General features: G+C 45.4%; 1 protein-coding gene across 3 annotated transcripts in view; it reads left to right on the top strand.

Annotated features, from left to right (window-relative positions):
• The window catches only part of BCL11A (BCL11 transcription factor A), a 267794-nt gene extending 244278 nt beyond the window's left edge, over positions 1–23516 (top strand). For 2 of the 3 annotated variants that reach the window (XM_083733297.1, XM_083733296.1), the window contains one exon: positions 2047–8932. In XM_083733297.1, the coding sequence (XP_083589423.1) occupies positions 2047–4049 (2003 nt within the window). In that variant the 3' untranslated portion in view covers positions 4050–8932. Of the gene's footprint in view, positions 1–2046; positions 8933–20418 lie in introns of those variants that run through there. The other variant, XM_083733298.1, reaches the window with a different exon arrangement.
• Positions 23517–26494: the final 2978 nt, after the last annotated feature.

Raw genomic sequence — 26494 nt, 5'->3', positions numbered from 1 at the left:
CGCTAGTTGGCAGGCCAGTCCTACCATTGGCAGAGTGAGGTAGCAGCCTCAGGCAACAGAGGTGAGGCATTGGATATCCTCTACCCCCTATGTTAGCGTGTTGCCCTCAGGTGTGGTGGAGGATGCTGACCAATCACCAGTGCTGAAGTAAGAGTTAACTGCAAGTCCAGAAAGCAAGGTGGGAGGACCATCTCGTCCTTGCCTCAGGCTGCTAAATGTATTGGGCCAGCTCTGCCAGGTGATATTTAAATGACAGTACACCAAGGGATTCAATGTGGGCTAGCAGAGTAGACTTAATACTGGGTAGGGCAAAGTTGAGATCCTACAGCCAGAGATGTGAGGTTGCCCCCAAGATTGGGAGGGCGCAGTGCTGTTGCGCGTGTGCGATGTCATGCGCATTGTGGAAGGCCGAGTGCTCTGGAGGAGATGGCCACTGGACCTGCGGTGTACGACATCACATGCGCATAGGGCTGCCTGAAAATTGAGGGGGCCCACCCCTCCTAAAACAAATATTGAGGGGATCAAGGGTCTCGGCCCCCAATAGTAGGCACGCCTGCTTATTGGCCGACCACGGGCCAGTCACATGGTTGTTATCAGTATAGCAGGAAGCAGGACCATGTGATACTGGTTAAAATAAATTGTTACTTATACAGTAGATAGATATATCAAATTTCAGATATATAGCTGCATTTCAAAATGACATTTACAGTGTTAAGCATTTTAAAGAAAAGCAAGATGGCTCCTGTAGGTTTCTTCTATTTAGCCCCTCTAAATTTGGATATTCAGCTAGTTTCTTAGCCAGATGTTGGATCCAAGTTATCCAAATCCATGTTTATCTAGCTATCCAGCCATCTGGTTATCTAGATTTGTTTGGGTGACCCATAAGCCAGTTGGAGAAAGAAAGGCTGTGCTATATCATATATTTCAGGCTTCATTTTCTCAGCTGACAGCTTGAAACAAGGTTTTTTACAGAATAAGTTTTTAAAAAAACAAAAAACAAAAATCACATGCTTCCAAATGAGGACTGGCATATAATTAATTGGCTTAGGCTCTGATCCTATGAGATATGCACCCTTATCTTTGGCATGTATTGTCATAATTTATTTAAGCAGGACTTACTTGGAAATAAGTACGGTTAGGATTGCAACACTAGACCATAACCATGTGCACTAAAATACTTCCTTGGAAGTAAACCAGAAAATGTATATTTAAATAATCTCATTAAAAATTAGTGGAGGTACCTAAATTTGATGTTATTCAATGCCCATAGGTTAAATACTGTTAGGATCACAGTATCCTATGATCCTCCAATAATGGATCAGATTAATCCCATGAGACCATAGCAGAACTACTCCAGATCCAGAGACTTGATACTTCTGGCTTTAGATTACAATTATAGCAGTGCATATCTACATAGCAGTATGCCCCACTGAGCTCAATGGGTCTTACTCTTAAGTAAACTATGCTTAGGATTATGGCCACAATGTGCATTGGTATAAAGGCCTTAGCTATATGTGGAGTGTATCTGCTTATGTGTTAAAGTGTTTGCGCTTATTGCTGAAGTTTATTTCTGAGGAAAGGAATGACTTTCAAGAAAGAGTAAAAAGAGTCGACAAATACCAGGCATATAAAGCAGAGGTTTATAAAATTATTCATGATGTAGAAATATGAAATATTAGAACTGGGGGGGGGGTCATCAAATGAAATTGGTTGACAGATGATTGGGGGTGGCTTTAGAAAAGGATCAGACACAATCCCAGAGTTGAGAGGTCTATCTTGATGGCTAAGTGGGACCTTCATGTCCAGAGGTAGTTTGTCACTGAGTGCCAGTTCCTGGGGATTATCAACAGTTGGAGTTGGCTATTGCCTCTAAGCCCAGCTTGTGGGTTTCCAGGAAGCATCTAATTGGCCATGGTGGGAAGCAGGATGGGAGACTAGAAAGATCTTGGGTCTGGTCCAGCAGCAGGTCTTGTCAGACGTTCTTAAGGAAGCTATTTGGTTATTAAACATTGATGCTACTGTGGTGTTTTGTTTTGTTTGTTGCAGGTAAAGATGAACCCAGCAGCTACACATGTACAACATGTAAACAGCCATTCAACAGCGCCTGGTTTCTCTTGCAACACGCACAGAACACTCATGGATTAAGAATCTACTTAGAAAGTGACCACGGAAGCCCCCTAACACCGCGGGTTGGTATTCCATCAGGACTAGGTGCTGAATGCCCTTCACAGCCACCGCTCCACGGGATCCACATTGCAGACAATAATCCCTTTAACCTCCTTAGAATACCCGGATCGGTTGGAAGAGAAGCTTCGGGTCTCGGAGAAGGGCGCTTCCCTCCCACGCCGCCTTTGTTTAGTCCCCCTCCAAGGCATCACTTGGATCCACACCGCATAGAACGCCTGGGTGCCGAAGAAATGGCCCTTGCAACCCATCACCCCAGTGCCTTTGACAGGGTGCTGCGACTCAACCCCATGGCCATGGAGCCCCCAGCAATGGATTTCTCCAGGCGGCTTCGGGAGTTAGCTGGAAACACCTCTAGTCCGCCATTGTCACCGAACCGGCCCAGTCCTATGCAAAGGTTACTGCAACCATTCCAGCCAGGCAGCAAGCCACCCTTTCTGGCCACGCCGCCTCTCCCTCCTCTTCCCGCTCCTCCCCTTTCCCAGCCTCCGGTCAAATCCAAGTCCTGTGAATTTTGTGGGAAAACCTTCAAGTTTCAGAGCAACTTAGTTGTCCACCGCCGCAGCCACACTGGAGAAAAACCGTACAAGTGCAACCTTTGCGACCACGCGTGCACTCAAGCAAGCAAGCTAAAGCGCCACATGAAAACCCATATGCACAAATCCTCCCCAATGACAGTGAAGTCTGACGATGGCCTCTCCACGGCCAGCTCCCCAGAGCCTGGAACCAGTGACCTTGTTGGCAGTGCTAGCAGTGCCCTAAAATCTGTAGTGGCCAAGTTTAAGAGTGAGAATGATTCCAATATGATTCCAGAAAACGGGGATGAAGAAGAAGAGGAGGAGGAGGAGGAGGAAGAAGAGGAAGAGGAAGAAGAAGAGGAGGATTTGACTGAAAATGAACGGCCAGACTATGGGTTTGGCATTAATCTAGAAGCAGCTCGTCACCATGAGAACAACTCCCGGTCTGTCGATGAGAACCGCTCCATGCCGGATGTCATGCAAGGGATGGTTCTGAGCTCCATGCAGCACTTCAGCGAGGCCTTCCATCAGGTCCTTGGGGAGAAACATAAACGAGGGCATTTGTCCGAATCTGAGGTACATAGAGACACTTGCGACGAAGACTCGGTAGCTGGTGAATCCGATCGCCTCGACGACGGCGCTATTAATGGTCGGGGGTGTTCCCCTGGTGAATCTGCCTCTGGAGGTTTGTCAAAAAAGCTGCTCTTGGGTAGCCCGAGCTCCCTAAGCCCTTTCTCCAAACGCATCAAACTTGAAAAGGAGTTTGACCTTCCCGCAACAGCTATGCCTAACACTGAAAATGTTTACTCCCAGTGGCTAGCTGGGTACGCTGCCTCCCGGCAGCTAAAAGATCCATTCCTCAACTTTGGAGACTCCCGACAATCGCCTTTTGCTTCCTCCTCCGAACACTCCTCCGAAAACGGAAGTTTACGCTTCTCGACGCCTCCTGGGGAGATGGATGGAGGGATATCAGGCCGCAGCGGTACAGGAAGTGGAGGGAGCACCCCGCATATTAGTGGTCCAGGCCCTGGAAGGCCTAGTTCAAAAGAGGGCAGACGCAGCGACACTTGTGAGTACTGTGGGAAAGTCTTCAAGAACTGTAGTAACCTCACTGTCCACAGGAGGAGCCACACTGGGGAAAGGCCTTATAAATGTGAGCTGTGTAACTACGCGTGCGCCCAGAGTAGCAAACTCACCAGGCACATGAAAACGCATGGTCAGGTGGGGAAGGACGTTTACAAATGTGAAATTTGTAAGATGCCTTTTAGCGTGTACAGTACCCTGGAAAAACACATGAAAAAATGGCACAGTGATCGAGTCTTGAATAATGACATAAAAACTGAATAGAGGTATATTAACATGTCCCCCTTCTCCTCCCTTTCCCCAACCAACTCCCCACCCCCACCCCCACCCCCACCCCCACCCCCACCCCACCCCGGTGTAGAGATTTTCTAGTCCCTTGTGAGTAAAATAATGGAAGCTAAGGATGATATTAAGAAAGTGCTAGTCACCAGCACACCTGTTTTCATTTTCATTTTTTATTTTTTTCATTTTTTCCTCTTTTCGTTTCTGTTTTCACCATTTGAATGCATGATCTGTATTGGGGGCAATACTACGCAAACATTGAGCCTTTCTCTTGTGCAATAATTTACATGTTGTGTATGTTTGTTAATTTTTTTGAAAAAAATTAGACAGCATGTATGGTATGTTATGGCTGTTTTTTTAAAAAAATTGTCCCCTGATTGGTTGCTGAGCAAACAAAATGATAATACCCACCCACCCACCCAAATACTAACTCAGACAGCTATGTACCCATTTCCTGTAATGTTCCAGGAAAAAGAGAGGGGGAAGGAAAATCAGAATAACGAAAACATTTTTTAACAGAACCAACCATGCTACGTGCATTCTGTGACACATATCATGTACAGTTTTGTTTTGAAATGTATAGGGGCAATGTTCTTTGAATTAACCCTCTCTGGACAGATGGATAACACTGAAAAGGGAAAAGGGTATTCCACGGTGTTATCTCAATTTCTGTCTTTAAAAGGATGTTAACGTATCAGTTGTTTTTGTGGTGGGGGAGGGAAGGGAAAAAAGTAGGCCTTTAATTGAAAAATAAGGACATAAAAGAAAAAAAGGTAAATTTGTACTATCATTTGGTTTAAGAAATGGAAATCCGAGTGCCTTGAATCTATTTAAGCCATGTTGGTGGCAACCCTACTTGTTCTAAACTTGTAGCTCAACTTTCGCACTGGGCAATGTAAACGAGTCCTTTAGGACCTAGCCGATAACTCTATATTGTATTTCTCACAACAGTGGCTACCTAAATCAAATAATTAAGAAAGGAAACCCAATACGTCCTAGTTAATCATCATTCGATCCTACCCATGCACTCCTGTTCCAACTAACCTCCGCCCAAAGTCACCTAATTCAAAGGTTGTAGCCAGTCTTAGTCCTACTTAAGAGTAGCTCCGTTGAAAAGAATGGAGAAGACTAATTTAAGTGCATTGATTTCAGAGGATTTACTCTGAGTATAACTTAGTTGAATACAACCCAAATTGATTCCCCTCCAGAGTGTTGAAAACATCCCGGGACCATTGCAGATGATTTTTCTCTCATCCTGTTACCCAACCAGTACCCTGTCTCCCTCTCTTTGCCCCGCCTCTTTGCCCAGAATTTTGAGATTCTGATCATTATTCTGATGATTAAAAAATAAGAAGAAAATGAATGTGAAAAGTGCAGAAGGCTTTGAAAGATGATTAAATACACTAGGAAGAAAATTCATGTTTTAAAGATTTTACCAATATCTTTTAGTGATTCTGGCACACAAAAGGACACAAAACCTAAAAGGAAGAAGAATGAAAATAAGTAAATATCCGAATTAAGTTGGTTGTCAACTTGGCAATCAAATTAGAAACGTACAACCTTGCATACCTACCGCATATCAATCTATTGATCTCTCTCTCTATATAGGGGAAAGACATATAAAACAGTCCGGCAATAATATTTTACTGAGTGTAACGCATAGCAAAAATAACACATACAGTGATTTATTAGCACAATGTGGTACTGCTTGCCATTTAAAACTAAGAAACAGGTTATAAGCTAATATTGATATGATGATTAACTATGAACTATTAAGATTTGCCTTGAAGTGTGACATTCTGAAAAAGAAGAGAGAAAGATAATTTAAAAAAGAGTAGCAGAGAGTATGTCTGTGCTCCCTAAAAGTTGTACTTCATTTTGTTTCTTTTTACCATATGCTATGTGCTCGTTGTGTTGACATGGGAAAAGGATTCATTGTTTTTATGATTAAGCTAGGATCTGCCCCTTTGGATGTTCACATAGCACTTGACTCTGCCTGTTGTGTATGTCTCTTTTCCCTTTAATCAGAGGTACACAGGTTGAGTATAAAAAAAAAACCTTTTAAGACTGCTCAGATAGGACAATTTAAATGCACTGTACAATTTTCCCAGTTTACAGGTCTCTATACTTTTAAGGGAAAAATTGCAAGATTAATGGAAAAAAAATTAAAAAATATATATGAGCATAATCTCATGATGAGCATATAAGAAACTCTGCCAGCTTGCCGTTTTACTTGACTTAATGACTGGGACTCAACGTTACGGCGCTGTGAATGGGAACAGGTCGTACAATTATATAAAAAATATCGAATGATTTCTCTCACTCCTACAGTGCAAGGATGGGTTTGGTTTTTTTTGTACAAAACTTTTTTAAATATAAATGTTATGATTTTTTTTTTAACAAAAACACTTCATTTTGTTTAGGGGAGAAAAAAACAAACTTGTATTTTAGGGTTCATTGTCTTGGTGGTGTACAAGACTTGCTCTTCATTGAAAACCAGTAGTGGAAAATCCTATGCCTTGGTTATATACACAACTCTTCAGGTTGTAAAATAAATACATTGGGGAAAGGGTTAAGAATATATAGTACTTAAAATATAGGAAAATGCACACTCCTGTTGGTTCCTATGCTAAGAAGAAGAGAAAACAAACAAACAAACAAGAAGAAAAACACATTTATGGTCTCTTTTTTCTGTAATTTCTAGAATGGTATTTGAATTTAATGTTCACCTAGAGTAGGCACTATAGTATTTATAATGAAGCTTGTATTTTTAACTGTTGCTTGTTTCTCTTTAAAAAAAAAGAAAAGAAAGAAAAGGTATCATTGTACCTTTTTTTGGTAGTGGAAAAACACACATACACACATGCACACACACACACACAAAACAAACAGGCTGCCACAGTATATTTTTTTAATTTGGCAGGATAATATAGTGCAAATTATTTGTATGTTTGAAAAAACCATTTTTTTTTTAGAAGAAAAAGTGTGACATTGTACAGATAAGAGGCCATATAATGGCTGTTTTTGGGGGGAGGGAGCGTGGGGAGGAAAAAAAGAGAGAGAAAGAATCTGTTTGAATGTCGCACTTAATGAGCATTGCTGATGGTTGTACATATCAAAGGGGGGTTACTTTTCTTTCCGCTGCCATATTGTATGCAGTAATGCAAGGTGATGATGTTGGTTTGTTCCGTAGTGTGCTCTTTCGTCCCCTTTTTTCTTCTTCTCTTACCCCTTTACATTCCAGCATCTTTAAAAATAAAAATCTTCATATGCAGTAAAAGGAGAAAAAAAAATTAAAAAAAACTAGAACGAAAGGAAGAAAAAAAATTAAAAAGTTTCGCAGGTTTTTTTTTTCCATTGCCAAAAAGAAAAAAAAATTAAATGGTGCTTTATATATTTAGATCGGAAAGGATTTCATATGCAAAGCATATAAAAAAAAAAGAGAGAGACAGAGAGAGCGAGAGAGACAGAGAGAGCGAGAGAGAGAGAGGAGCCCCTCTGGATACGAAACCTTTTTTGTATATGGCAATGCAAAATATTTTGTTATTATGGGCCTTTTCTATTCCTGTAATGAAAGCTGTTTGTCGTAACTTGAAATTTTATCTTTTACTATGGAAGTCACTATTTATTATTGCTTACACGCTCTGTTCAGAACAGAGGCGTTGGATTTGATCTTTGTTTTTTTTAAAATTGTTTTTTTATTATTATTATTTAGATGACCAAAGGTCATTGGCAACCTGGCTCTTTATTGTATTTTTTCTTTTGGTTTTTGTTCTAGTCTTTGTTAAGTTCTATTGGGAAAACCACTGTCTGTGTTTTTGGGGTTTTATTTTTTATTTTTTTATTTTTATAAATCGGGCAGTTGTCTGCATTACCCTGTTCATTCACCCATTTTGTCCCTTAATTGAAAAATAAATAATAAAAAAATAAAAAAAAAACTGCTTAAAGTACATTCCATAAGCTTTGCGTGTCCTCATTTGACACACTCTGTAAATTTCCCTCAGCGAGAGAAGCAGCTTTTAAGAGAAGACCACGAGGTTTTCTTCATGGGGGCATTTTGATGTACGTATTAGTAGCCTAAAGACCCAGAAAGCTCCCTATTTATATCACAATAAAATGCTTTGCCCCTGGGAACAGTGTCTTGTATTAAGAGCAAAGATCTTGCTTTATTTTATTTTTTTCAGCGGAGGGGACCTTTCTTTTCCATATGGATGTCCCCTCCCCCCCCCCCATTTCCCCTCTTAAGAATGGAAGATGAACTGATTGGCCACAACATCCAATTCATTCATATCCGTCTGTGAAAAGGGACTCTCAGCCAGCCCTCCCCCTCAGCCCCCACTTCCTGCACCATTGCGTACAATCACAGACAAGCTCAGAAACGGAAACAATATGCAACTCCCTCCCTGTGAGCCCCTCCCTCGCCCACCTTAAAATAAACTCAAAACCCAACGTGACAGGTGAACTGGAAACATCTCTGTTGTGCCACCCGGGGCCGTAGCAAATGCAGAAGCTGCTTGTGGGCGCGCCTGCCTGCACTCTGGGGGCGCATAGGGGATGTCTGTGCTGTGCACCCCCAAAAGCAGGCCCAGCTTGGCCCAACCACTTGGGAAACAACCTCTTTTCTCACATTTTGTCCGGTTGGAACGAAAGCCGGGATGGGAGCTGCTCTTCTTTTTATATATTCTGTACAATGGATAGGTTTTATCAAAACGTTGTGTATACATTGTCTTTAAATATCTGGACTCTGGTTCTGATTACATATATATATATTTTTCCTCCTGAGAGGTCTGTATATGTTGTCAAGTTTTACGAATACTGCATGTTGCAGCATCTATTTGCTTTATTAAAAACACATACCTCTGTGATACCGTCTCTTGCTCTTCCTAGTGTAACAGAATGGCTTATTTCTCATTTGCCTTTTTGATTTGTAAGAAATTGTCACATTGTTCTCATTCAGTAGCATTTTTGTTGCCTTATTTTGTCCAACGCCTCTTCAAAATACATCACTTGTTTTAAGTAACTGAGGAAATACTATATTTCCCCCTCCCGCCGGCCCCCGTACCCCCATGCTTTTGCATGGGTTGGTCTCATGTTACGCATCCAAGTGGAGAGGACCCTTAATACATCACCGCTCAGTTGTCCATTGGCTGAGGATTGAACTCCACTAGGAATGTGGGAAGCTGTTTTATACCAAGTCGGACCATTGGTCCATCTAGGTCAGTGCTGTCTATACTGACTGGCAGAAGCTTTCTGGGATTTCAGGTGGGGGACATTCTGCACTTCACCTGGAGATGCCTGGGATTGAACCTGGGACCTTCTGCTTGAGAGGCAGATGCCCTACCACTAAGCTATGGCCTTTCCTGGGCAAACAACATGGTAACCTAGTGCGGCCACCAAGCTGGTTGGCATAACTTTCAAAATTATCAGCATCTGGTCCATCTCACACTGCTCCAGGTTTTTGAGACATGCAGCTCTTCAATGTTGGGAGAGCTTCATGTACAATGCCACTACCATGTCATAGAACGAGGGAGCCCCTGCTTGCGTAGAGCTCGTGCGCAACAACAACGATATTTAATAATAAAGAAACAAGACTAGCCTGCCTAACATTTCACATACAATGTCATAGTAAGTGAAGGGCATTGATTTCCATTGCATGTGAACTAGAAATGGTTGCCTATGATTAGTGAAAGTACCACCTCCCAGAGCCTAAGGTGTGGGCGGGGGCTGCAGGAGGAACAAGGAAGCTCCACTGTGCTAGCAGAAGTCCCTGTTCAGGCTTCTGCTAGTGGGACTCATTTGTTGAATCTGGCCCACTCTATTATGATACCACAATGAAAGGTGTAGTTGTGGTTTATGACGTTGCTACTTCTGCTATGTTTACTCTTCCCCGTACCTACTTCTCTAGTCCATGTGGTCTGCAACATTTTAGCTCATAAGAGAATGACAGGTGTATGTATAGGTAAATGAACACATCTTAAAAAGTGGTATATGAATGAACCTAGTGCCCGAATTACTCCCTGAATCCATCTAGCCTAGGCCATTATTCACTATTTTCACTGGCAGTGGCTCTCTAAGTCTTACAGATGGAGGCCTTTCTTGATACCGGGCATCCTTTAGACAGCAATGCCAGTGTTGCGCACCTTGCGCATGCAAACACATGCTCTGGCATGGAGATTAGGGGCAATTTCAAGACTAACACAGCCATGCCTCTGGAAATGCATAACAAGAAGCCATGATTCTGGAAATCCATGGACATGTACAGAAGTTGGCCCATTCTGATCAAAACTTCCCTCATAAGGCAAGCAACCCAGGAATCATTTTTGGGGACAAAATGTCCCATCAGCCATATTGACACTAAAATTCACATCACTTTATTCCAGTTTAGCTGTCATGAATAGATCATAATTTGAAGAGGGTGCTGAGAATCTGCTGGGGGGGGAAATCACTCGCACACCTCCAGTGTCTTGGAGAGAAGGAATGGCTGTGGAACCAGTTCAAAGTCATAAGAAAATCCCTTGTCAATCAGACCAAAGGCCCACCTGGTCCAGCAATCTGTTCTCACAGTGGCCAATCAGGTGCCTATGGGATGCCCACATTCAGTACCTGAGTGCAACAGTAGTCTCTCAACTTCTGATTCCCAACAATTGCTACAGAGACATACCATCTCCGACAATGGAGGTAAAACATAGCCGCTATTATGGCTATTTTGTAATACACATTCTGCCACCCCTTCCTTCTTCAAGCTATCCTTTTAATTTCATACCAGCCCTTTTACCCTCCCATTATGGTGCTTTTCTTGCACTTCTGGATTCTTTTTCTCCAATGGTAACTCCCCCCCTCCAAAAAAAATGAAACATGCACTTGAATATTAAATCCACTGGAATATTAATTTCATGTGGAACAACCTATGGCAAAAGTAGGGAGTGTTTGTGTCTCTTCCTAGCAAAATCAATGCTCCATGTCATTTGCCCCTGCCCACCTGATGGGCATTCCTCTGTGGTAGAAAACACTTGTATCCAAACGGGCTTTGGATTCTCAGTTTTCTGCTACCCATTCTCCTAGCTTTTCTTCCTGGCTTCTATATAATTTGCTGTCTTCTTCAAATCCTCCACTTTCCTCTTCATTGTTCTCTTGCAGTCTCCAGATTTGGTTGACCTTTATGGGGCGATCTCTTAACCCGCCGTGTGGGGATCCCTTGCAGATGACCAGAGTGCCTGGAGACTTTATCAGGTCATGCGTCCATAGGAATGACCTCTGGGAGGAGCACAGAGAGAAGAAACATCCTGGTTCACCTGCATCAGCACAAGCGGACACCTTCACCTACCCCAGATGCAATAAAACATGTCTCTCCTGTATCGGTCCCTACAACCACAGCAGTTGCTGTAACCTTCCAACATTTTGACACCACTCCCAAAGACTCACTCCTACATTGTCTCCCAAGGCAGACCGATGCCAACAATTATCCACATTCCTTGCTGATTCTTTGTGGAAGAAGACAGATGAGGCCCATCTTAGTCCTGTATCCTGTTCTCACAGTGGCTAACCAAATGCCCATGCGAAAATCGCAAGCAGTTGTAGTCTGTTAGCTAGCTAAAGAGTTGAGCTAGAGGTCAACAAAGCCTACATTTGCCATGGACTCACTGGACTGTCTTAGGCAGGTGATTGCCAGCTCCTTGCCTCTAAAATATAAATTTCACAGAGCACTTGTGAAGGTGAGTGACAGTGAGTTTGCATGGTGTGAACAAGACACTCTCGTTGCCTGTGCTGTTTCTTCTGCGGTCGTCTGGTAGTGCTTGCATGCCATGACTTCTTAAGATCCCTGGAGGGAGATGGCATGGGCTGCCTTGGAGTCTGCAAATTTGACATTCAAACATTGTCAACTGACTGCAGAAGAATATTCATTGGTGATGCTCGTTTGTAACATCCAGAGGCACCCTAGGGGTTGTGTAGCTTTTTGTGCAGTTACTATATATACAGGAAAACAGTTTCTTGAGATGCCCCTTTCTTTTGGTTCAGGTCCCTCCCTTTCTTTTGCGCATGACTCCCCTCGTAACTGACCGTTGGCCATGTTTTGGAGGCTGGTGGGGACTGGAGGATTACAGATTGGGGGCACCTTGCACTAAAACCAATTAAGAAATATCACGGGCCTCCTCATTCCTAATAATGGAATGTTTCCATTCCCTTTTAAACTCAAGTGAGACCTGTCCTGGATGTTCCACTCACCACACTTACACCCTGAGCTCAGGACATACTGTTTAAATTAAGAACAGCTCCAGGCCAGCATGTTGATAGAGTGAAAGTCCCCAACAGTAAACACCACTGACATGGGCTGAAGGCACCCAGAACGAAACAGTTCAGGCTCGCGCATTGTGCTCCTCACTACACAGCCGGTGTTTACTAAGGAGGTACCAGTCCCCATGGCAAACACATTGTTTAGACTGGCTTTGAGTGATGTATTTGTTGTCTACCGATTCTCCTTGACTCCCCACCCCTCCAGTTTGGCTTTCTCAATTTCTTTGCTGAAACCATAGTTTTAAGATAAAGTTTACCTGCATGATTCTCATAGATAGCCATCAATCAGGTCCAGATAATTCTTCTGCCATCCCCAACTTTCTCTCCTCGGTGAACTTCTGTGACCCTTTCCACCTCTCTTCTTCCTAGATCTCCAGCTTCTCATCATTTTGATTTTATTTTTAATTTTTTAAAAAGTAGGCTCTGCTTTGTCTTTTCTCCTCCCTGGACAGGATCCAAAAGGCAGCCACTCTTGATGCTTCCGCTCTTCTCACATCTGGACAACTCAAAGGATGCTTCTCTTCACATCTCTGGCTTTAGTTTATCTTCTTTGTGAGGAGAAGCTCACCAATTTGCCTTTTCTGCCACAGACCTTCTGCTTCATCCTAGTTCTAAGGGACGTCTCACTAATGCTTCTCCCTCCTGTTATGACAATGTCTCAAGCCAAAGTTGAAGATTCTTCCCACCTGTCTTGTTCTTCTCATTGTACACAATCTTTGAATTACCTCAAGTAGCTTCCTTTACTCCCCCTTATTTGCAGTCCATTTTTTATTCTTATCACCTTTCCAAACGCTTCACGCCTCTCCCTGTATTTGTGTACAGTGTGGTGTAGTGGTTAAGAGCGGTGGACTCGTAATCTGGTGAACCGGGTTCGATTCCCCGCTCCTCCACATGCAGCTGCTGGGTGACCTTGGGCTAGTCACACTTCTTTGAAGTCTCTCAGCCTCACCTCACAGAGTGTTCGTTGTGGGGGAGGAAGGGAAAGGAGGTTGTTAGCCGCTTTGAGACTCCTTAGGGTAGTGATAAAGCGGGATATTGAATCCAAACTCTTCTTCTTCTGACTCCCCTGTTCATTTCTAAATTACTATATCTGTCTCCATCACCTGTCCCTTCCCTTTTCTACTAGCAACAGAGTAAGGTGGCAAGGTGGACCCTCCCCCCCGGGGGAATGGTCATAGCACCTCCTTTGTGTGCAGAAGGTCCCATTTTCAATCCCCCAGCATCTCCACGAAGGTCTGGGAATATCCCCTGCCTAGAATCCTAGAACCCAGTCCGTGTAGGCAGCAATGAGCTAGATAGATCAAAGTTCTGGTTCAAGGTAAGGCAGCTCCCTGCATCCCTTGGGGTGTAGAAAAGAAAATGTCGGCATAACAGGCTACTGCTGCTTAAATCCCCCTCTTCTGCACAACCATAGAAGTTGCAGGAGTCCTGTCCTCTTTTTCACCTGGCTGCTGTAATGCAGAGCTGGGCCCATTGCATGACCAAAACATGTCTAAGTCCCATTGAGTTCAGTGGTACTTACTCCCAGGTAAGTGTAGGAATGAAGTTACAGCTCCATCCCCATTTGAAATCAACATGGCTGCAAAAGGCACTTAGGTCGTGGGTTATGGCTGTTATCAAGGGCACGTCTACAGAGGTCTTCTCAGAGCTGTGCCAAGTCGTGCGATCCTGAAAAGTCCTGTGGCAATAGTGCCTGCTCCTTGCACAGATACATTAGAGTCCACATGGTGCACTAGACAGATCACCGGGCCAATGCAACTGGTATAGTCCTTGCCGGCCACAATTCAAAACCTCCTTTCATTGGGGGGGGGGGGGACTTTGGAGAGGGATTTTCAATGCAACCTGCCATTAGTGTTGCACACTGAACAGTTTCAGAATCTGGTGTGGAAACCCCAGGAAATGGCCGAGGGGGAGGAAGCCAGGGAAAAGCTGAGAGGGTCCTGAATTGGGGAGTCATTCCACCTGACACTTTCCTTCCCCCAGCTTTTTTTTGGAAGCAAGCCTTCCACTAATGTAGATGCCTCCAGAATACTAGGAAGGGGTGCAACACATATATCATTTGTGTTCACATAAAGCCTAGTAAACATGATATTCTGCAGAACATCCATATCCTTTTGGGGTTTTCAGATGCTAGGTGACCACGACTGGGCCATTAAAAAATACCCCATCCTCGGATCAGTTTGCCACCCTATTGCTTTCACCTTGCAAATAAGCCTCCAGGTGTCTTTAAATCATTTAGTTAGACATACCCACGTATATTAGTTATTTTGTGGCACACAGAAAGGAGGAGAGATGGGGGAAGAAAAAATCCTGTTCTGATTTAAAAATGCTTGCCGGTCTGGTCACCTGCAGACTATTCTTAACTCGCCACAGGAGACTTATATGCAGTGCATATATCATAGGGAACTGTGTGGAAATTCTCACTAGAAAGCTGATGAATTTCCATGAGGGCTTTAAAGTAAAAACAAAAACAAATTTGCAACTTGATGTGGAAAACTGAACTTGGAGGGGGAATGGGGAGAAGAGAAATGGAGAAAAATCAACAGTTTCACCAATCCCTTTTTAAAGGCAGTACAGGCTTTGCTCCAGAAACACAGGGCTCTGGTTTTGCTTCAGCAAGAAGCAAGCCAAGACTGAGTCCTCTGTCGTACCAAATCAGAACCAGTGAAGGCGGTGAAGGTCCTGTGTGAGTGTCTGGAGGCGGTTGGAGGATGGATGGCGGATAGCAGATTGAGGTTGAATCCTGACAAGACAGAAGTACTGTTTTTGGGGGACAGGAGGCGGGCAGGTGTGGAGGATTCCCTGGACCTGAATGGGGTAGCTGTGCCCCTGAAGGACCAGGTGCGTAGCTGTCCATGGAGGCGCAGGTCAATTCTGTGTCCAGGGCAGCTGTCTACCAGCTCCACCTGGTATGCAGGCTGAGACCCTATCTGCCTGCAGACTGTCTCGCCAGAGTGGTGCATGCTCTGGTTATCTCCCGCTTGGACTACTGCAATGCGCTCTACGTGGGGCTACCTTTGAAGGTGACCCGGAAACTACAACTAATCGAGAATGCGGCAGCTAGACTGGTGACTGGGAGCAGCTGCCGAGACCATATAACACCGGTCTTGAAAGACCTACATTGGCTCCCAGTACGTTTCCGAGCACAATTCAAAGTGTTGGTGCTGACCTTTAAAGCCCTAAATGGCCTCGGTCCAGTATATCTGAAGGAACGTCTCCTCCCCTATCGTTCTGCCCGGACACTGAGGTACAGCTCCGAGGGCCTTCTGGCGGTTCCCTCACTGCGATAGGCCAAGTTACAGGGAACCAGGCAGAGGGCCTTCTCGGTAGTGGCGCCCGCCCTGTGGAACGCCCTCCCATCAGATGTCAAAGCGATAAACAACTACCTGACATTCAGAAGACATCTGAAGGCAGCCCTGTTCAGGGAAGTTTTTAATATGTGACATTTTAGTGTATTTTTCATCTTTGTTGGAAGCCGCCCAGAGTGGCTGGGGAAACCCAGCCAGATTGGCGGGGTACAAATAATAAATTATTATTATTATTATTATTATTATTATTATTATAGCAATTGCATCTTGCTTGTTAGACCTGGGAGGTGCTGCTTTAGTTAAAGGGACCCAGCTTTCTCCAGTAGTCTCCCAACAGTGTGGAAGCCTCTGGTCTCACTGGGACATCTGCTGGCCCCACAGGCTCACATGGTAGCAGTGTTTCCCGGGGCTGCCCCTTCATCCCCTTCTCCTTCTGGTTAGGAGTCCTCGACTCCATCTCCTGAAGAAGAGGACCCTGACTCCAAGTTCCTGACAGTCCTCAGTGCAAAAGCTTGTTGTGGTGTAGTGGTTAAGAGCGGTAGTCTCGTAATCTGGGGAACCAGGTTCGCGTCTCCGCTCCTCCACATGCAGCTGCTGGGTGACCTTGGGCCAGTCACACTTCTTTGAAGTCTCTCAGCCCCACTCACCTCACAGAGTGTTTGTTCTGGGGGAGGAAGGGAAAGGAGAATGTTAGCCGCTTTGAGACTCCTTAAAGGGAGTGAAAGGCGGGATATCAAATCCAAACTCTTCTTCTTCTTGTGGGGGAGCGGACAATTTTGCATTATCCTTCACCCTTTGTATGAAGGAGAAGAATTACGTGATATGGTTCCCAGCATGGAGCACCTGCCTCAGACTGAACATGGAGGGGCAGGACGAATGCCTCTGTTGTTCCACTACATAAAGAGGACAGTAATTTGAGGGTGGGAAGTAGCTTACTCCAACCAAGATGGTGGCGCCAAACAAACTCGGTCTCTGCTCTTCCTGTGGCTGCAAAGACTCATTATTTTGATTGGCTGGGCCATTATATTTGATCTTTAGGCATTAAACATTATTAAAAGAGTTCTATGCCATTCTGTTGTGTTGGTGTTATGGAGTTGTTTGTACCATGGGAGTGACTTCCAATTTCATTTCCACCGCCCCCTCTTTTTTTTAAAAAAAAAAGTTCATCTGGTTACAAAACAATCATAGCCATTATTTAAGTTTCCATTACATTGCACATGTATAGAATGTGAAGTATAAATATGTCACTCCATCCACGTCTGTCTTCATCTCGGGGGGGGGGACCCCAGCAAATTAAGTCTACAAAATATGCTTTACAAATGCCTGCGAATCACGTTATAGCTGGGCATCTTCAGTTTTTCATACTGAGAAAACCATCTAGGATCACTGGACATGTCGCCAGATCCCAGGAATCCTAGAAATAACATTACACTCACCCAAACTCCTTCTCTTACAATTCAGTTAAGAGTTTGGGGAAGGGCTGTAGCTCAGTCATGGCCCAGGTTCAATCCCCAGCATCTCTTGGTGGGACTGAGAACATCTCCAGACTGAATCCTAGAGGTCCATTTCCAGCAAGAGTCAACAATGCTGAGGTTGACTTGGTATAAGGCAGCTTCCCATGCTCCTCTTCCTTAGCTTATACAAGGGTGTAGGCAGCTATGGTGCTTCTTAGAAGGATGCATAGGTGGAACCTCTGTAGGGAATAAGTGGGTGGACCCCTGTGTTGCTGTCCCTTGAGCTTCCATCATCCCAGAACAATGGCTATACTGTTGGGTCTGTGGAAGATAGCGTCCAGAAACATTTGGAGGGCAGTGTGTTGGGTACCCCCACTTTACTGAGTTGCAAGAGAGATTTCCACTCCTGTTCACCATATGGGAATAAATAATCTGATGCTTATTCATTGGTCCAACATTGGGATTGAGCTGCACAGCATTGATAAACTGAAAGGGCAGGCCACAATTATTTATTTTCATTTTTTTTTTAAAATGCCAACCACGGCTTGACACACTGGACCATTTCCAAGAGCTAAGAACACCAGGAGTGCCCCGCAGGATCAGACCACAGTCCTATTTAGTCCTGCCATATTGGCCAACCAACTGGGAAGTCCATAGGCAAGACTCACCATTTGCGAGTCACGGAAACTGGTGTTCAGAGAGGCATACTCTCTGACTCACCTTGGACTGGGCTTGCAATGACATTTGCATACCAAACACAATACAGGGAGGTGCGATGGCAGGAATGCCGTAGGCGAGAAAGACGGTCACTGTGGGAGCCACATAATTGTTGGAAGGCTTGGGGAAGAAAGGGAAAGGCGAACTTTGAAGAAGAGTAGAAGAAGAGTTTGGATTTGATATCCCGCCTTTCACTCCCTTTAAGGAGTCTCAAAGCGGCTAACATTCTCCTTTCCCTTCCTCCCCCACAACAAACACTCTGTGAGGTGAGTGGGGCTGAGAGACTTCAAAGAAGTGTGACTGGCCCAAGGTCACCCAGCAGCTGCATGTGGAGGAGCGGAGACGCGAACCCGGTTCCCCAGATTACGAGACTACCGCTCTTAACCACTACACCACACTGGCTCTCTCTCTTACTTTGGCGGTAAGAAGGGCCCATGTCTGGGAGCTGAGGCAGCAACAGAGGTTGATGGCAAGGCAACGTTTGGAAAGTTCAATCTCTTTTAAGAGCGGCTCATGTTCGAAACCTTTAGCCCTGCGTGTGACCTGGTTGGAAGGCAGACCTCTTTACAGGCCACGTTCCAGGGCGCCGCTTGAATAACTGGAACATAATTAGGTGGGTGAGAAGGGAGGCCAGTCAACAAGAAGCGAGCGGGATGGAAACAGAATAATAACACAACTTTTTAAGATGACAGTGCAGGGTGGCCAGAACACTAAAGCAAAAAAGAAACTGAAAGAAGCAGTAATACCAAATGTGACATTTTTCCAGCGGTGTGATAAATTAATGGTGTTATAAAAGCATGAACCATTGAGGCCCATTCGCTGTTTGTTAGTTTTCTGAAATGGATTCTGACGGCAACCGTAATGTATTCTTAAGCTGTGCCAACATTCTGTACAAGCCTGACCGATGGTCCTGTGAAACATTTCCCTGTTTATATATATATATATTTCTGGTGAGGGAAAGGGAGAAAACTCAATAAAAGGAGGGAGGTGGTTCAAGGCGGCGGGACAGGTAACAGAAGCATTGTCACTGCACATCTTGAGGCCAAAGAACCTCGAAAGGGGAAGCCATTGCAAATGGAAAGCCTTTGTTGTTGGCCTTCTGCAGGTTTTGGGTGGACCTTGAAATTATATGTGAGAAGAAGGCATGACTAACTCTCACCGAAGGGCTACAACGCTTTAGCCCTTTCAAGGGCTACAGAGCTGCACTGACTCAAAGAATTCCATCTACATAGAAAACTGGGATGTCAAAGAGGGCTACACCTCAAGCTTGTCCTTAACATGCTAGATTTCTATGTGTGGGAACTGGGGTGGGGTGGGGGTTTCACACCCGGTCATGACCTCTCGGTGATAACTAGTCCATAGTTATCTAGTCCTTCGTACTAAACAAAAATGGCCAGGAGGAGCCTCATGAACCCAGAAAGTAGTTCATGCTGCGCTTTTGTCAGGGCTGCTTCCTATGTTGCAAATCGATGACACCAGAGTTCTGCTATGACTTTCTTCTGGCCATGGAGATGTATCATGGGAAGAATGGGTTTGTAAGCAAGGATATAATGTCCCTGCTGGGTTTTGCAAAGGGTGTGTGGTGTACCTAGGGAGAACTCCTAGCCCCCCATGGGTCTACCGACCACCATCTTTTTCTCCAGGCAGACCTCTGGAGACCATCCCTCACCCCACCGTCTTGCATCTATTTGCTTACATTTCAAGAAAGCCATTGGGAAGCCCTAAAACAAAAATTACAGCACAGTGCAAATAATATAACCACCTTTCAACCCAGAACCTCCATCCTATACTTAAGTGGTGTTCAACTGCCCACTGAGCTCCGTGTCATGAGTTTGGCAGCGTCTGTGAACGAAGCCGTCACCCTGGTGTTGTTGGGTACCAGTCCAAAGAAGAGAGAGGAGAACATCAGATCAGAGAACACAAGAGGCACAAAACACGGAAAGAATTCTTCATATCAGACATCCACGTCCAGAGTTCCTGACAAAGCCTGCCAAGTTTGGGAGGGCGCAAGGACAGTTGCCTAAATCTCATGCCGTGGGAGGTCCTCCTCGTGGGATCAGATGGCAACCTTCACATCTCAACGAAGACCTTGCATTGACTAATTATGATTTTTATTTTGATGAGTATGCTGTGTGTTGGTCTCGATTCAAAGGCTCCAATCCAGCAAAGGGAGGTCCACCTGTGTGTGCAACAGCTGATGCAACATGTGATCCAGAAACACATGTGGAGGGCCAATCACAAGTAATCATGTCCAGCCCCTTAAACACGAATTCCCACCCACAGCCGTGTGTGTGTGTGTGTGTGTGTGTGTGTGAAAGAGAGAGAGAGAGAGAGAGAGAGAGAGAGAGAGAGAGAGAGAGAGATATTAATTGCATGTGCTGGATTGGGACCACTGGATTGCTATGCCTAGATATTATAAGAGTCTGTTATCTTGGATGAGTCGCCAATCACCCAGTCTCTTATTTGTGAACATGAACATTTTGACTTTCGGTCCATATTACACCTTTTTCTTCTTCTTCTTCTTCTCCCCGCCCCCCTCTGCCCCCCTGTCCTTTCTTCCTTTTCCTTTTCCTTTTGCAGGCTGGCGTAGCGCCCAGGGGACGCTGGATGCATGGCAGATTCCAGACGGAAGCCCAAGGACGCTTAAATTCTGAGAGAATGTGAAACGCAGAAGGGAATGTCTCTGCGTCCCTGACATCCATGTGGGGCTTGCTCTCGGGTTGTTTTTTTGTAGCGCCGTCTGGCTGAGCAGCTCCAGAAGTTGCCACGCAAAAGGCGGAAACCGACCGAGCCCCCTGCTACTACTGCCTGCCCGAAGACTCTTTATTTATATATTTTTAACAGAGTATAAAAACCGTGTCATTAAAAAAAAACAGCCCAACTTCCATCAAGGGCGTTCCATGTTTCCCCGCTACCTCCCCTCTCTTTTATTTGACAATCTTCCGTCTTCGGTCTGGAAAGCCGCCTGAAAGCAGGTTGATGGAGCAGGATTGGGGGAAAATTGGCCCTCCGGATGTTGCTTGAACTACAGTTCCCATCATCCATAGCAAGCGTGGTCAATGGATGGGGAAGATGGGAGTTGCAGTTCAGCCACATCTGGAAAGCCAAAGCTTCCTCACACCTGTGAGAAGTGCGACCTAGCGCAGTCGACCACAAAATAAATCTTCTCAACACATACCTGTTCTGGTAATTTGAGGAACGTCCAGAATGTGACAGGACCCCTCCCACCTATAAAATAAAGAGTGTGGGTAAAGTCCACGTTTTTTTTTGTAATGTGAAATGTTGGCTCAAGATCTTGGAGCACTGCTATCAGGCAAAGTAGAGATGATTGGGCTTTATCAGGGCCATCCTAGGTGGTGCCCTGGAGATATTGTTGAGCTCCAGTGCTTATCAACCCCAGCCAGGGATGATGGGAGCTATATTCCTCCACCACCGGAGCTCACCAGTAGTCTGGCTCAGTATAAGGTAATGGCCTTCAACACTTTACTAACCAAGGTCCAAGAGGGAGAAGGGATGTCTTTTTGATCTGCAAGAGTCTTCAGAGGCCAATATTACCGCGAGGTTGCTATTATTATTATTATTATTAGCCCCAGCCACTCTGAGCAGCTTCTAACAAATCAAAACACACACAATTAAACACCCGCACAATCACTGCTGGCAGCAACTGCCGTGGTAGGAGCAAACGTGAGTATCAACCCTGTGCATGAGAAGAACCTGCAGGATCAGGCCAGTGACCCATTGTAGACTAACGTCCTTTTCTCGGAGTGCCTGCAGGGAACCCGCCAAGCGGGACCTGAGCGCAAGAGTCCTCTTCTCCCCCATCTGTGGCTTCCAGAAACTGGTATTCTGAGACATACCGGCTCCGGCCATGGAAGCAGAGCAGAGCCATCATAGCTAGTGGTCCCTGGTAGACTCATCTTCCATGAATTTATCCGATGCTCTTTTAAAGTCATCAGAGTTGGAGGCTATCACCGCCTTCCCTGGGAATGAGTTCCAAAGTTTAGTTCTTCCTTGGTACCTTGAAGGCACCACTGGCTGAGGGGGTCTTGGTTATTTGGCCTGTCAAATATCGTGACTCAGCTGTAAGTTAAGAGAGGCAGAGGCAATGTCAGGTCCTGCTCCTGCTGGTCTGCCTCCTGCGCTGGGCCAACTTCACATTTTATATCAGATTGTTGGAATATTTTTTAAGATTGCAATCCACCTTGGGTGCCTTGGCAGGAAAGGTGATATATATGTATATATAGAAATGCAATAAAGTATTTGATCATGATCAAGTACTATAAAATGTTCCATAAAAATACTGGGGAAGGGTATCTGTTTTGCATGCAAAAGGTCCTCGGTTCGGTCCCCATCATCTCCAGGTCTGAAAATCCTGGAGAGATGCTGCCAGTCAGTGTAGACAATATTGAGCCAGATGTACCACTGGTCTGACTTGCTATAAGCTTCACATGCCCAGAGCATCCTTTAGGGTCAAACTCACCATTCAGGCAAAACAAGGCAGGCAGGGGACTGATTTTTAGATTTCATGAGCTGGCAGCAGATGTTTAGTTATTTGATTTATCCGTACTTGATGTTTGTGTCGGAGAGATGCTTACGGGATTCTTATTTTTCACCTTGGGCACCAAAATAACTTCACAAGCCTTGGGCACTGTGCACTGGGACTTTGCAAGGTGACGCCATTGGCTGCAGGCAGGAAAATGTCTTAGGCCTGCCCTTGTGTAAGTGGCAGAATTGGGGCCCCCGCTGCCACCTTCCACCACGCCAGTTGTGACTTCCTTCAGGGTTTAAGAGGAAGCAGGAAGGAGGCACAAACAGACATTACAGGAGCACCGGTCATGAGTGAATGGGGGAAACCATGGAGTCATTGCTTTAGCTGAAGAGAAGCAGGGCCTCCATACTGTAAATGCCATGGCAGATTTCTGCAAAGCCGATACGATGAACTGGTTGCCAGAGTCTTAGAGAACGTAGTATTTACTTGTTCGTTTCTTGAAAAAGCTCGGCGCTGTACAAAAACAGGACTGGCAACCTCAAGGATTTGTAGTTAAGAACCTAGGAAGCTGCCAGGCCACTGGGGCACCCAGCTCAGGGGTGAATGAGCCCCGGGGCCAGGGGACAAAATGTGGCCCTCCAGGCTTGGGTTTTTCAACCTCTCGGTTTCAAATGCTGAGTCCCAACCCCCATCCTCAGTCACCACACATCTTTGTATAGCCTACTGGGGAACACTCACGTTAAGCAACCTGGTTGGTTCATGTAGCTTGCTGGGTTCACGTGCAACTCTTTCAAAATGGAGCACTGGCTCAGCGAGGCAGCTGATTAGCTGGTCATGTTTGCTTATAGGGAGCAGATTTATACTGAGCCAGCCCATTGGTTACTGTTGCCCTGTACTGTTTACACTGCGTAGACTCCAGGGTCTTGGGCCAGTCCCATTACCTTAGATCAGGCACCCCCAAACTTGGCCCTCCAGATATTTTGGGACTACTGTTCCCATCATCCCTGACCACTGGTCCTGTTAGCTAGGGATGGTGGGAGTTGTAGTCCCAAAACAGATGGAGGGCTGAGTTTGGGGGTGCCTGCCTTTTGCTGGAAATACCAAGGACCAAGTTACTCAAGGACCAAGTTACCCAAAATGGTGTGCTGCAGTCCCATCGTCTCTGGCCACGTTGGCTGGGGCTGATGGGAGTTGGTAGACTGAACATACGGAGGGCTGGGGCTGATGGGAGTTGGTAGACTGAACATACGGAGGGCACAACGTTGGCTACCTCTGGACTATGTAGCTCATATGCCTTTGAATCAGAACTAGCTAACATGGCACCCTCCAAGTGTCGCTAGACTACAATTCCCATCAACATTGGCCATTGACCTTGCAGGCTGATGGTAGACGTATTCCTACAACACCCGGAAGGTTGGCTATTCCCGCTTTAAAATCATCTACGACATTTCCTGTTCCAAACTAAATAACAAGCAAAACCATATATATCCACACTGGACGATTCAGAGCCGTGGGCGGCATTAAGTTTCCAGAAGAAGCACTGAATTCATTCTCGCAACTCTGCATTCTAACAATCATATTGGTATTTATTCTTGTCGCACTCCATGTGAGTTTCCCAGCCGTCTTAATTTATCATTTGTGTGCAGCTGGGTGATGCTGATTGTGATGTACCGCATTTCTGTTGCTTAAATGTGTACTTTGGGGGCGGGGGCGGGGCAAAGGGGAGAGCTGTGCGGGGGAGGGGAAACACAACATGCTTTACTTTGTGTTTGTTTTTTGGGAGAAAAAAAATAAGAAACAACAACAAAAACCTGAAACGTATTTGTGTTAACCAGTGATTGCACATCGGCGGCAGCTATATTCTCCTGTGTAGCGGGGTGGGGGTTGCTAATAAATTTCTTTTAACAATGGTCCCCAACATTTAAGAGATGGTTAAAAAAAAATCTGCCTTATCCTGGCTGTTCAACAAGGTACAGAACCTAAGTTCCTCCTTAAAGACCCTGCCAGCTCGGTTGATCATCTAAACCTGCTTCTATAGAGTGACTGTTTTCAGGTGGGACTCACTCTCACACCAGCCCATTCCAATCAGGCAATGGAGGTGGAGGTGGAGCTCCTTTGCAACAGATCTGTATCCCCCTCTAAAACCAGGCTTCTTGTGCTAAGGAAAGTGGCCAGAAAACGCACCGGAAAGGGCGGGATAACATTCGCTTGACGCAGCGTCATCTAGCGTCCCCACCAAAAAATCAGAATGGATGCTCAATAGATGGATGAAGTAATCTAAGCACCGTGTAAACTTGGTGCAAACGAATCAGGATAGCTGCTCCATAAACAGGTCACCTGGCAGCGATGCTTCCTAACTCGACAGGTGGGTGCATGGGTGGAGTCAATGTTCACGTGAGAAGACTTGGCGAGAGGGATGGCATAGGGTGTGGGGAGTGGTGCTGGCCTGCTGTCCACTGATCTCTACCCCCTTTTGCCACCACGTGTTACAAAACTCATAATCTGAGTCTCCCCACTTCTGCAGGCGTTACGTTCCCAGGTACCGTGCGTATACATGAAATCGCGTAGAGTGGGGAAACCATCTAAAAAGGTTGTACATACCCTCTAAACATCTGGAAGCCCTCTAAAAACCAGCAGAACTTACCAGATGGGTACGAATGGTGGCAACAACATGGAAACAATGGCTGGGGGTGGGTGGGTAGACTTGTATCCTGAACTGCCTGGCTGTGACTCAGAGGCAGAGTGTGCCTTTTTTTGCAGTTTAAATCTATTTGTTTAATCATTTCCCTGTGCCATGAATATACGCAGTCACACACAAGTAGTATGGAGATGCCTGTACAAGTAAGCCAAGCCACGCTTTGGGTGAGGGGGTGAAACACCCACATGCGCCTCCCTGATTCAATGGCCTGTCTGCTTTTAGGAAAGCTTCTTTCCATCTCCTAAGCAAAGTCATGAACCATACGGTGAGAAATAGAACTGAACCATATATATATATATATATATGGGGAACATTTAGAAACAATGAAAAACATATAAAAGAATGCAATGCTACCACATACTCCCACAGGTAATAACTTTCAGGTTGTGTCAGGATTGGTGTGTTTCGGCAATCAAATGCTTTGGTAAACAGGAATTGTTTTAAAATCTTTCCTGAAAAGTTAACAGTGAGGGAGACAGATGCACCTCACTAGGGAAGGCGTGCCACAAATGCAGACCCACCACCAAGAAGGCCCTGTCATGAGTCACTGCCAACCAGGTAGCAGACAGAAGCTGTATCACCCAAAGGGTCTCCCCTGCTAATTGGAGGGCACGGGATGGTTGGTACTGAGGGAGACACACTTCTAAGTACTTGGGCTCCAAGTAGCTTATGGCAGCTGGTGGAATGCTTTCTGCAATACCTGGAGTGGTGTGGGAGAACCTCCCTGGTGTCTCCTCACTTGGCTCCAGTAAGAGGAATACAAGCACCATGAGGCTGGAGCAAAACCACATGGGAAGGGATGCACCAATGCTGGTCCTCTGATCCAGATTCTGACACATGGTTTGTCTGTCCCACTCAACTGGTTGGTTTCTTACATTACTGGAACCACGCGGGGTGGAGTCAAAGGCATAGGAGCCCAGGAAGATTTCTGATATTATTCTACCAAGCTCAGTCTGGAAAATTTGAACGCCACATAGTGAGACACAGGCGAACATGGTGTCCAGTGTTCAACGCCCGCAGCATTAATTCAGGGCACCCTTTGCCCACCTGGTGCCCTCCAAGTGCTTTGGACTGCCAGCTGAGTGGGCTGGGGCTAATGGGAATTGCTGTCCGAAAGGCACCAAGTAAGCGAAGGCTGAAATAGAGGGTACAAGGTTGGATCACTCACAATGAGAATGAACCAGTTTAGTTCAGGAAGAGCCAAACTAAGGGTTTATCCGCTTACCCTTTGCCCTACCCTTTCCATGCAAAGGTCGGCACTTTAAAGCTCTGTGTCCAAGCACCTCCCACCCGCACAGAAAACCCACTCTTTGAAGCTCAATTGGAGCAAACAACTACTTGGGTTTTCTGTAGATTGACGTTTGCTCCAATTGAGCTTTAAAGAGCAGGTTTTCACACGGAAAGCATGGAGCTTTAAAACTTGGACCATACCTGGAAAAGTGAGTGTGGATAAGCCCTAGAAGCCAGTC

This window comes from Podarcis gaigeae (genome assembly GCF_964106915.1).
Source record: "Podarcis gaigeae genome assembly, chromosome: 3".
Taxonomy (NCBI): domain Eukaryota; kingdom Metazoa; phylum Chordata; class Lepidosauria; order Squamata; family Lacertidae; genus Podarcis; species Podarcis gaigeae.
This window is presented reverse-complemented; position numbering and strand designations above follow the sequence as displayed.